Raw genomic sequence first — 12,921 nt, 5'->3', positions numbered from 1 at the left:
CACAGGCTGCGCCGACCTCAATCTGTTGTCCACCCTGCGCTGGCTTGATCTCAGTAGCTGCTGCATACTCCTCTTGTTTTCGTGAAGCTGCTACTGCTCTCTCGCTTGGAGCTGCTGCTGCTCGCCGTACTGTTGCAGCTCTTCTTTGGCTGCCTTCTTCATCGACTCAAGGGTGCGTATCATCTCAAGGCAGCTGCAGATCGCGACTGTCCTCCTAAACGAGCTATTTTGCTGCATTCAGTTCTGCCATTGCTTCCTCTTGAAGAGTCTACAAGGTACTGTGCATTGTCTCCTTCAATTTGCTCGGGTTAGTCCTTTTCTTATCCTCATATCTGCAAACTGCTAGTTCCTCATGCTTCGATGGGTTGTCAAACGCTATGGCCTTGACAAGTGGTGAGAGAGCCGGCTTCTAAAAACAGTTTGGATCTTTTCTTTCATTCATTTCTGCAATCTTGTAAGGGAATAGACACTGCCCTTGCATTTTAGCAAGAGGTAAGACCTTCCCACATGGCCTCTTCTACTCATTCTCTCATGTCTATCGACAAATTCAATGGGTCCAACTTTCATACTTGGCAAATCAAAATCAAGTGCCATCTTATGAAAGAAAGTCTTTGGGACGTTGTTCATCATGCTGCTCCCGAAGATTCCGACATTGAGCAAGTTATCACTTATGCTCCCACTGCTAAGAATGACAAAGCCTATGCTATCATCTTGCTCGGTCTTGGAGATGATTACATTCATCACATCTCTGACATACAGTCTGCTTCTCGAGCATGGATCACTTTGGATACCCTTTTTGGACCCCGCTCTAAAAATTCTAAGATTGCACTTATGATCTCATTCTTTGATCTATATATGCAGGAGGGAGCTACTATAGTCTCTCATGTCAATTATTTTCGCAGTCTTATGGTTCAGCTTGCATTAGTGAAGTCCCCCATCTCCGAAGATATTGCTATTGCTGTGCTTCTCAAAAGCTTACCTGACACCTATGCTACTCTTGTCACTACCTTCAAGTATCACAATAATCCTACTCTTGAAGGTATCATCAATGCTTTCCAAAAAGAGGAAAGAACAAACAACAAAAGGTAACTGACACTGCATTTTTAGCAAAGAAAGGAGGTTCTAAGGTAAGAAAGCCTTGCACCCATTGTGGAAAAACTAATCATATGGAGAAGGACTGCTTCAAGGCTCATCCATGCACCATTTGTGGCCGTGATAATCACCGGGAGAAGGACTGCTACTCTAAAACCTTTACATTAGCCCCTGCATCTACCTCAGCCCATGTTGCTGCAGCATCTACATCAGCAGATCTTGCTGTTCATTCCTCACATGATGAGGAATGGGCTTTCTGATTACTTCACCTTTCTTGTCTACCACTTTGACCACCGATGATGTAGGTCAAGGGGTTCTAGTGTCTTACTCATTATGCTTTTTGACCTCTCTCTTGTCCCTACCCAAGAGACAGAGATTGCCCTTGAGGAGGGGATGTCTTCAAGGTCCATCTGTTTGTCTACAGTCAGTTTTCTGTCTATCTAGTCTTGTCTGTCTGTCTATCTGTTGTCTATCTATCTGTCTCTCAATCTGACTGTGTCTTGTTTTAGATCCATCTTGTCCCTATCCTTGTGGACCCATATGAGGATATCACTTGAGGAGGGGTGTCTCAGGATCTTTTGTCTCTCCTATCTTGTCTCTCAGTCTATCAGTCTTTATGTCTGTCTTCTAGTCTTGTCTTTTTGTCTTCCTCCTAGTGTCCACTTAAGGAGGGTGTTGGAAATAAGTGCACACTAGGTGTACTATTTCTCTAGTCTAGTTTCAGTTGAGTCTTTATGTCTTGAGTCTAGTGCCATGTGGCATCTCTATAATTGTCCCATAAGTCAGTCTACTCTATCTTGTACTTGTCACCTATATATTGTGGGTGTCACATCAATGAAAGTATCAATCTTGTGTCTTGTCTACACTCATCTCAAGGTAACTCTTTGTATTTCATTTGTTCTTGTTTCATTTCTAGTTTTGCTCTTGCTTTCATATTTTCTACAGGATCACCACCTCTATCGATGAGAAAAGGCCCAGGAAGTTGGGACTAGAGGGGGTGTTTGTATTTTAGTGGTGGCAGTAGCTATTATACCTCATGTTATTGGGCACGATGTTATCATCCTTGCTAGAGCGCAGTGGATCTTGATCATGCATGAGGGTCAGAAATTGGGAATCTTGAATATCTATGCACCTAACGTGAGAGGTGAAAGGGTGGCCTTTTGGGACACCGTTACAAATGTCATTTCCCAGGTTGATCATTGGATAGTGGGAGGAGAATATGGTTGAGCAACCTTCTGACAAGAAGGGTGGACGCGAAGGGGGTTTACACCCTTTGGAGCGAGCCTCATGGGAGAGGTTCACGCTCTCCTTTTTTGGCAGGGATTGCTGGACTGAGGATAACTTCCAGAGAAGGCCAAATTCCTTATCTTTCTCTTGGCATAACCGCAGGAGCGGGGATGAGAGCATCTTTGCATGTCTGGACATGTTTTATGTGGATGATTGGTCCTTGGACAGAGGGGGCACCATTGCTATTATGCCTGGCACCACCAAATCCGATCATTGCCCCGTCGTTTTGTGTCTCAAGGAGCCTGGGGCTCACTCGGCCTCTCCCCGTATCCGTATCCGTGACTCTTTTTATCTAGATGCTGACATTTCCCTTGAGATCAGAGGGGTATGGAGATCTTGTGACGGTCCTGATCCTCGTCATAATATTGCGCTAGCTCTTGAGAGGACCAGCCATCATTATCATAGCACTGCCTTTTCTAAGAAGAAGGAGGCTCTGGACAAGCACAGAGCTATTAGGCGTAGGATTGCTACTCTTCAGAGGGAACATGAAAAGCATCCACATGCGACTTGGATTACAGACCTCTTGACCACAGTTAGAGCAGAGCTGCAGTTATCCATGGACAAGAGGGCTGAGTTTGCTTTTCATGCAAACAAGGCCTTTTGGACTCAGATGGGTGGCAGATGCAACAAAGAGTTTTTTTCAGCACACAGGCCGTCCCATAGTAGGGATTCTGTGAGGTACTTGCAGGATTCACAGGGTGAGGTTCAGATTGAGCCGGATAAGGTGAGGGGTATTGCTGTAGAATTTTATCGGTCTTTGTTGACCGTAGAGGTGTCCTCTCCTCAGAGAGATGTGGCACGGCAGAAAGTTTGGGAGTGCATGCTCAGGCTCATTACAGATGCTATGTGTTCTTCCCTGGATGCCTCTTTCTCGAAGGATGAATACCTTCACGCACTGCATCCTCTTTCCAGTGGTTCATGCTGTGTGTTCTTCCCTGGATGCCTCTTTCTCAAAGGATGAATACCTTTCTCGAAGGATGAATACCTTCATGCACTGCATCCTCTTTCCAGTTGTTCATGCTCAGGGGATCATATTGGAGATGCTATCACTGTTGCTCTTGAGGAAATGTGGTTGTCGGGTATGATGCCTCCATACCTCGCGGAGGGGCTGATTCACCTTATCCCCAAGAGTAGGGACAAGACTAACATCAAGCAATGGAGGCCCATCACCCTCCTTGGATCTGCATATAAAATCTTAGCTAAAGCCTTGAGTATAAGGTTGCAGCCGATTCTCCAAAGGACTATCCATGATACCCAGAATGGTTTCTCCAAGGAAGGAGTATATTTGATAACATTTTTTCTTTCTGGGAAGCTGTCGAGTGGGCAAAGTCTAGTCAGCGGCCTCTTGCATTCTTTTGCTTGATTTTGAAAAAGCTTATGACAGAGTGGATTGGGATTTTTTGGAGGGCACTATGGCACACATGGGGTTTTCCCGAAACTGGATCAGAGGGGTGTCTTGCCTATACAGGGAGGCTCATAGCACTGTTTGGGCGGGCGCGGTGAGCGTTTTCAGATTTCCCGTTCCGTGAGGCAGGACTGTCCCCTCGCCCCTTTACTGTACCTCTTTGTAGCTGAGGCTATGAGCAGAGGTTTCTTCGGACTGCCCCTGGTGTTGTGGGTCTCAGGCTGGAAGAGTTTTTGGACTCTGAGTTAGCAGATGATATGGTGTTCCTTGAGGCTTCACATGCTTGTTTATGTTCTTTCCGGACAGCCTTGGAGGCCTTTTGTTTGGGAGCAGGAGCTACTATCAATTGGCATAAGTCAGTCGGTTTTTGGATCAGTGATTCTCCTCTTGCAGATTGGGGTACAAATGTTGGTTTTACTTGGATTGAGAGAGGATGCTCTGCCAGATACCTTGGTTGTTAGGTGGGCGTTGACATCTCCCATGTACAACAGTTTGCTCCACTGCTCTTAAGCATTAAAAGCAAACTTCATCACTGGAGTTGGAGGAAGCTCGACTTGGCCTCTAGAGCTTTGGTGGTTAATCAAGTTTTGCTGGCTACGACTTGGTTTATCACTTCATGCTGGATTTTTCATAAGGGCTGCATTGGCCAGCTTCGTCGCCTTATTCGGAACTTTCTTTGGTCAGGGCTTGATGGAAATGCACACACCAGGGCTAGAGTTGCTTGGGAAACCATTATCAAGCCTAGGCAGGAAGGGGGATTGAATATCATTGACTCTGAGGTGCAATGTAAGGCTTTGCTGTGTAAGCTGGTTGTCAGGGGCTTTCTTCCAAGCATTGAGCCGTGGAAGGACTTTCTCATGCAGCAGATCACGAAATGTGTCCCTGTTCGCAGAGGTGACTGGACTCTCAGCTCATGCTTTATTTTTTCGGATGCAGTTCACCGCTCCCCTTCATCCCCCCTGGTTAGGTCCCTCCTACGGACCAAGGACTGCCTGAGGAGTTTTTTGGTACACATACCCCCGCGTCAGCGGAGGAAGCTAACCGGCAGCCCATTCTCTGGAATGATCTGATCTTAGATGTGCATGGTAGGCCTCTTGGGGCAGCTATGCATATTCTTTGGGTTGGCTGGGAGACCCTATGCCCAAGAGTGCTGGCTTGGAAGAGGTTTCAGAGCCTCAATGAGGCACAGAGATTGGATTTCACGCAGCATTTGAGAGGCTCTAGCCGGAGGATTGCACAGATTGATGCAGCCATTCCCAACCACTGGATTACTGGATCTTTCTTGGAAGGCCGTCATCATTCTTGGTTTGGGGTTTTTTCTGGGACAGGTGTTTCTCTTCAGGTTATGGGTCTCCGCTTGCCTAGGGAGGATGATGTACTGGTCTTTTTTTCTATAAAGGATGGATGGCAGCTGGAGAGATGTGACGTGCAGGACCTTATTGAGGACCCCCAGATTCGTCAAGTCAAAGTTGTTGGCAGGTTAGGGCAGTGTGTCTTTTTTGAAACCCCCCTAGGGATGATCACAGAGAGTGTTACCTTTGGTTGTATGTTGGCCTATCATTTGCATTGGGACCCCGATGAGTGGGAGTGGAAGGCTGCTTGTAACCCTTTGACAAGCATGCCTTTTTTCAGTTATACGGTGCGGAATGCCAGACATCTTATCTTGGGACACATTCAGAGTGTCCCTACTCTTAGACCCCATTGGGAATCTTACGGCATTTCGACTGACATTCAGAGGGTTTTTTGGCGGAGATTGTGACATTCTTATAGGAAGCCACAGATTTCCTCCTTTATCTGGGTTTCTCTTCATGGTGGTCTACCCACCAATCAGTGGAGGTCTGTTACTGGTGCTTGCCCACCATGCCCTAGATGTGCAGGAGTTTCGGAGTTAGTTTACCATTGTTTATGGGAATGCAGGGAAGCACAGAGGGTTTGGTCTGCGATTGCACATCTCTTTGATAGGATTAAGAGGGATGCTATCATTTCGTTTGGTTCTATTATTTGGTTGACACAGTCTGGGCCTCAGCTGAGATTCGAGGGGACTGACAGGAGCTTGGCCATTATGGTTAGGCAAGTAGTTGCTCGGCAGTGTTGTCTTCAGGATTTGCCACTTTCACACTTTGTCCCTCCGGCACAGAGGTTAGACAGCTCTTGGGAGATTATTGCTAGCATCTCAGCCTGGAATATCTGGAAGGCTAGATGCACCGAGGCCATTGAGGGTACTCCCGTTCTTGTTTCTCAGTGTCTTTGCAGGAGTTGGAGTGATATTATTCACACTATCATGGCTACCTGGGCCAGAATCCAAGGATCTTCGAGGGCTGCGGAGAGGAAGCGTGGCCAGTTTATGAGAGAGTGGGACATTGGTATCTTTTTCACGTCCTCTCATTCGGGACCCTATCGGTAGAGCAGAGGGCTGCTGATTGGTTGAGATCTGCATGATACTTGGTGTGAAATCTCCATCTTGTAAAATTTTTTCATACTTAATAAATGTCTCCTTTTGAAAAAAGAAAAGAAAAGGCCGAGGCCACTAGAGCCTCAAGAAAGCCTCCTGCCGCTTCCGCATGCGGTCAGAGCCTCCGTGCAACTTTCCCCGCTAACCACGGAGGGTATGGATGATGTTAAGCCAAATTCTCCTGATGGACTCCATAGGTACAGTGTGGGCACCCTCAATGGCTTCATTGCATCTAGCTCGCCATATGTGCCAGGCTGCGATTCTACTACAAATCTCCCATCTTTGACATGAACCCGGACGCCTCTCGCCATATTGTTGGGCTATATTATAGCATTTGTATATGGATAATCTAACATCTCTCGTGCGGAGAGTAAGGGCATCAAAGCTTCTACATGATATTTTTCTAATAAAATACTCCGCTGGGGGGGGGGGGGGGGGGGGGGGGGGGGGGGGGGGGGGGGGGGGGGGAGAGGAGTAGGGGTAGGGGTGGGGGTGGGGGTGCAATTCCAGCCTCTATGTGGTGTCAGATGATGTGGACATCTCCCTTTTGTAGTTTTGTGGATTAAGTGGCATGTGTTTAAGGTGGTGGCCAATTTGAGTGTTTAATTGCGTAAATGGTCAAGTGTTTTGGCGAAACCCCGAGGCCCTTATGAAGTTACAGTGGTATCAGAGCATAGGCTTTGTCCGAAGTAGAGACTTTCTTTCATCAATGAGGAAGAGAAAAGGTCTCAAGCGGGGCCACACTTACCATCATTGCTATTAAGCATGGCCAACCTATTTACTTATGGAAGTAGCCATGCATCAAGAACATGAGCAGGAGACAATTTAGTCTAAGGATTTATTGATTCTGGAAGAATGGAGTTGGCTTTATGTCTCCATGTTTGGCACTGTTTCCATATGGATATTGTGGATTATATTATCAAGCTTATAGGCAAGTTTTTTGGAGAATCGAGATATATCTCAGGATATCTTCTAGATATGGTGAGGAGATATTTCTTTTGGCTTCATGAGACGAACCTGAGAAAGAAAAGCTAAGTATACTTTGAGTTTGCAAAGTTGATGCTTTTGATTTCTATTATGAAGTGCTTTTGATGTTTACTTACCCTTGCTTGCCCATACAAGGAGAATAGTGTGTTGTTGTTTGCCTTGAAATGGTTTCACGGAAACATTGTTTATGGCTCCCTTCATTGGGACACATTATGTTTTTGGCTCCCTTTATTTGGGATGTATTATGTTTTTGGCTTCCTTTATTTGGGATGTATTGCACTTATGGAACTCATGGATTGAGGATTTTTATTTTTGTAATGGATTTATATTGGCGGCTGAAATACCTGTCAAACTATTGGTGGACAAAATGCCTATAAACTATGTGTACCATAAATGCTTATGGAACACCATGCTATCTATGCATGCGAGTGATTGTTTTATCTTATTAGTTGAGTCCACCTCTCCTCCAAGGTGTGTGGTCAACACGGAGTGCATGTGGTAAGAGTCGATATGGCACGTTGTTGGCAGGGGACTTCGGTCCATGTCGAGGGTCATGTGGATTGGCACTTGTTTGTGTGCCTTGAGCTTGTTTGTGCTCTAGATTGGCATTGCTTGTGTGCCAAGTCTATTGGTGCTATGGACTGGCACGTGTTTGTGTGCCTTGAGCTTTCTGGCTCTGGACTGGCACCTGTTTATGTGCCTCTTGAGTTAAAAGTTCCTATTTTTTGGAACTTAAGCAATGCAAAATGATATAGAAAAAATCCTGAAGCCTTGGCATTTCTTAGCCGAAGGCCGAAATGTTTTGCCCCGAAACATCAAAAACCCCGAAACGTTTCTGGTGACTATGCATGCAATGGAAAGAATGTATTGGACAATCTCCATTTCATTTAGCTTGTAGCTGGCAGTCATTCTGGACGTACACATGACGTCCCCAGGCTAACTAGAATACCGTACTTTGCATCTAGGCATAGACCAAAGTCCCCAAGTCGCTATGAGACCCAACTTATTGGCCCTTCTCATAGACATAAGTTCCCTGCCATGACTCCATTTTGAGGTGCCTTGTCCATACTATGAAGCCCGTCCATAGGTCGGAAGCTTGTCCAGAGGTTGGAAGTGAAGAGAGTGCCCAAATAGTGACAATATTGGCTTTTGCTAATTCTGCATTCTTTTGCCTAAGTTCGATTGGGGATGATTCCTTTGCGATCCATATCTTTGTGCCTTTGATTGTTTTAGAATCCCAATCTTATATTAAATTTGGTATGATAAGTGATTGCTGCATGATTAAAAACTTTGGCAAATATTAGGTCCCAATTGATCATTGGCACAGCTTCATGTAGTTGATCATGTCATCTCCATCCATGTACCCCTTCGGGTAAACCGTCCATAGGGACCTGAAGGTCCTTTGACTTCCTTAGTTCATTTTCCTCAACTTTGGCTGTGAATTTTGTTGTGATGTGTTATCTCAAATTTTCCTTGACCACCGTCTTGATGTTGCTAATGGTCTCGTACAAGTCTTGTGTCATTCCTTCTTTCACCTGTGCATTAGTGCTGGGCTTGGTTTTTTTCCTAGGGTCGTGAGACGATCTTCTAGTTCACGAAGCTGCTCCTTGAGGAGTGGGGCGTTCTCTTCTTAGAGTTTGTCGATTTCTTAGAGTACTAAAATGACCACTCATTCTGTCTTCTTTGTGATGCCAAGATCGTGAAAAGGATACTAGAAACAAACGTGTGTGAACTCACTCTTAATTAGAGTATGTTAAGGTACCTTTCTCATTTTTTGTGTGTGGTGGAAATTGAGCTGGTCTTTGAACCTGGTCAACCTTGAGTTGGAGAATGTGTGTGGTTTTCTGTCTAGGAACTGGCTGCTGCCGCCAGGTAGGTGAGTGCTACTGTTGCTGATGTCTCAGAGCAGCCGGGCTGGGGTGAGAGAGCTGTACCCTGCACGAGTTGAAGGAAGCTGGTCAGAAGCAATGCTGCTGCTGTCTGGACGGTGAACAGCCGAGCTTGCATCGGCAGGTATGCTGATCTGTTGAAGTGGGCTCAGCAGAGGGTATGGTACACAGCATTATCTTCCTCCCCCCCTCACTGACTAGTTTCTAACCCCCTTGCCTGGGCATTGGGGGTATGCCCAGCAGAGACAGAAGTTCATGTTGCAAGGAGGTTAAAAGAGAGAGAAATGAAATGAAATGATATATTAACGTCCTCAAAAGGCCAAAATGACCTATGAGACCAAAAAGGTTACAACAATTGGTGGATCTGATACAATGTCTATGTGAGAAAAGCTAAAACAACTAAACAACTAACTGAAATTGAAACAACAACTATAAGGAAAAGTAAGGTACTAGGAGCTCCTAATGGATAACATCTGGGAAGGAAAACTCTAGCAACAAAGGTAAGCATCATATACATCACTATCCTAAGATGTCTCTCATCAGTCGATGGCGGATATCCTCAATGTCCTCCATGGTGAGTACTCTGAGAGAGAGAGAGAGAGAGAGAGAGAGAGAGAGAGAGAGAGAAAGAAAGAAAGAAAGATATATTAACGTCTATGAGAGGCCAAAGTCGGCCTATGAGACAAAAAATAATACAACTGTGTTCTTCCGGTCATCGGAAGAAAAGAAAGAGAGAGAGAGAGAGAGAGAGAGAGAGAGAGAGAGAAGGCACGCCTAAAAGCAGTAGGCATTACTTTTATGGCAGAATTAGTGCCCCTGATTGGTTGAGATCTTCCTACCTTTTGGTTTGAGATCTCCCTTTGTATGATTTTATATTACTTAATAGAACTCTCTTTCCTAAAAAAAGTAGCAGCAGTAGGCATTACACATATAAGTAGCCTTTTTTTCTTTAGGATTCTAATCCAAGAGGCTATCGACAGGAACTCACTGAAGAGTTTGAAACAAAGCTAGAGGAAGAGCATCAGGCTTATGAGAAGTTGCAACGCGAAATGTTACAAACTAAGAAGGATTTTGAGGAGATCAAGAAGCAGACCGAAGAAGACACTGACCAGGAGATAGAAGAAATCAAACAAAAGTACGTAGGAATCATCACAAAAATAAGGCTAAAATACAACTTGGCAATTCTTAAGACACTGACCAGGAAATAGTAGAAATCAAACAAAAGTACGTAGGAATCATCACAAAAATAAGCCTGAAATACAACTTGGCAATTCTTAGGCGTTCAACCCCAAGGTTTTTGCAAGTCATGGAGTCTAGCTTCAAAGATGTTGGAGCTCCTGAACTTTTCTTTAGGAGAGAAATGCCCCTTACATAGTATGAATTAAATCTATGATTAAACCTTCCAAGCAAGTATACGATTAAACCCTCCAAGCATTAGGAGGCTTTATGACAAGGGGTCAGACGGAGCGGTTGGCATGTAGCTCTATTGGCCTTTCTCTGGTGTCAATGTTGTGTTCCATACCAACAACAGCTACCCCACTGACAGCTGAGAGGAACAAGCCCTCTCATGACAAGGCATTTGAGAATCGAGGAACCTATATTTTAAATCCTTGCATCTAATCTCTGCAGCGATGCGATTTCATTCCAAAAACAGGATCATTTCAAGTAAGCTCCTCTTTTAGAGCACGCATATGTATGAATGTGTGCTTGTGTGTGACATTTTTGTCGTTTGGCCTGTAATGTATAGCCAGCTACCCTCTTCTCTGCCATCCATCCTCTCTGCAACAAGTCTTACCTCCCATGCCCTGCTACCCCCCTTAGCTAGCTCTTTGCCTCTACATTGATGACCGCTATTCTCCATTGGCCGCGGGTGGGGTAATGCAAGGCTCCATGTAGTCCTTGTCCCCCACTAGTGTTTGGAATACATAGGAATGCAGATGGAATATTTCAATCTATCCCCTGGACACGGAATGGAGGATATACAGATTGATAATCCCTGTGTTTTTGGACAGAGGCGAGAATTGGTATGTAGAACCCACCTCTGCATAAGGTATGTGGTTTGTCTTGGTGACTTTGGATGGGTGGATTCTCCTCCATGAGAGATTTACAATGGAATCCTGGTGAGCGTGGGGCCTGTCTAGACCACTCCCTTTGACTATGCTGCCAAGAATGGTGAATAGAGGCAACTAAGTGCTTCAATGTGGAGACCCCATTAGGAGAATCAACGTGTTGTTAGGACCTTGCGAGATAATTGATCTGTGTGATGCAACCTGTCAAGGACAAATATGATAACTTCTTATGCCTTTTCGGAAAATGCAGGTATGAGGCAAGGCTTGCACAAGAAGCAGATACTATACTAAGGCTGAAAGGCGAGAACGGTCTTCTGAAGAAAAAATTCAACGAGTTCCAAAAGGACATTGAGGAGCAAAAGGTGGAAATCAAGCAGCTATTTGATCAGAAAAAGGAGCTTTACTCAACATTAGGATTTTTTGAACGAGATATTGCGTAAGCGTTGTTTTCAAATTTCTTCAATTTCTATTGTATTTTGTTTTTAAGGTCTAGATCAAGACTCACTTCTTATACTCGTTTCTTTCTCAAAAACAATTAATTTAATGCATTTAAAAATTATTATTTTCTTACGGAAATATTTGAAAGATAATATCCGTTCAATGTTCTTGGACATAATTAAAAGATAATTTAATAGCTTAGAGATGATATCTAAAATAACATTTAAAATAGAGTATTCAAAATCATTCCAAAATGATAATTTACTTATGGAAATATTAGAAAGATAATATTTATTTATGGAAATATTTAGATGATAATATGCTATTGTAAAATCCATACCTGTGGGATATTTTATAATATCACTAAATACTTAAACAAAAATGCTATTTCAAAATCTCTACCTGTGGGATATTTTGTGAAGATCACTGAAGAAGGATGTATCTGAAAGGGATGAAACAATAGGAGAAAAGGAGAAACGTATTTTTGAGCTTAAAAGGAAGACTCAAGTGAGCAGCATTGCATGTTCTGAGCTATCCACTCTAGGAAATCCAATTAATAAATATATTAACAGCATTATTGAAGTTAAATATAGGAGCATCTAAGGAACTACTACTACAATTTTTTGTAGGAGTTGGAGAAAGTGAAATTCGTTTTGGATTACAAAATCAAAGATTTGAAACAAACAATCGAGCCACGGGAGCTAGAGCTTCAAAATGCAAAGCTTCAAATCGCTAACATGGAGAAAGAACTGGAAAGGTAGGACACCTGAGTTTCGGGTGCGTCCACATGTGTGTGTGTTCTTGAATTTCTTGGGGGCTCTTCTCTTTATACAATAAAGAAATAGAAAGTTTGTTTTAACCCCCCCAAAAAAAGGTGTGTTCTTGAAGGCTTAGTTTTTTTATGCCCCGATTTCAAAGGAAAATTCCTTTACACATAATGACATCTTTGGTAGTGAGTGTTCTAACTTCCAAAGATAGACTTCAGTTCATAATCCTGGGCTCATAATGTTGATATCCTTGAGTTTATAATGTAGGGCTCACAATGGCAATACTAGAAAAGAGCTGATCATTGCAGAAATGAAGCTTAAAGTGGATGGATTGCGGATCGAAGAGGCTAATATGAGAGCCAAAATCGCCAAGACATCGGAACTCATCAAGAGCTTTAACCGTGACTTCTATCAGCTTACACAGCTTATACAGGTTCACATATTGTGTTCCATATTGGAATTTACCTAAGTTGAATGTTGATCTGGGTGGGATAAAGTACAAGTGGTAGTTTTGAGGAAACAAGGAGTTGATATG

At 43.9% G+C, this 12,921-nt stretch overlaps 1 protein-coding gene across 3 annotated transcripts in view; it reads left to right on the top strand.

Moving 5' to 3' along the window:
• LOC147636709 (uncharacterized) overlaps nt 1-12,921 on the top strand; it is a 211,083-nt gene that overhangs the window by 196,030 nt on the left and 2,132 nt on the right. For all 3 annotated transcript variants that reach the window (XM_086800191.1, XM_086800193.1, XM_086800192.1), the window contains 5 exons: nt 10,093-10,247; nt 11,432-11,617; nt 12,042-12,126; nt 12,249-12,376; nt 12,654-12,819. In XM_086800191.1, coding sequence (XP_086656317.1) covers nt 10,093-10,247; nt 11,432-11,617; nt 12,042-12,126; nt 12,249-12,376; nt 12,654-12,819 — 720 coding nt within the window. The remainder of the gene's footprint in view (nt 1-10,092; nt 10,248-11,431; nt 11,618-12,041; nt 12,127-12,248; nt 12,377-12,653; nt 12,820-12,921) is intronic.

The sequence above is a fragment of the Cibotium barometz genome, chromosome 7, assembly GCF_041138505.1.
Source record: "Cibotium barometz isolate CiBa-2024 chromosome 7, ASM4113850v1, whole genome shotgun sequence".
Taxonomy (NCBI): domain Eukaryota; kingdom Viridiplantae; phylum Streptophyta; class Polypodiopsida; order Cyatheales; family Cibotiaceae; genus Cibotium; species Cibotium barometz.
This window is presented reverse-complemented; position numbering and strand designations above follow the sequence as displayed.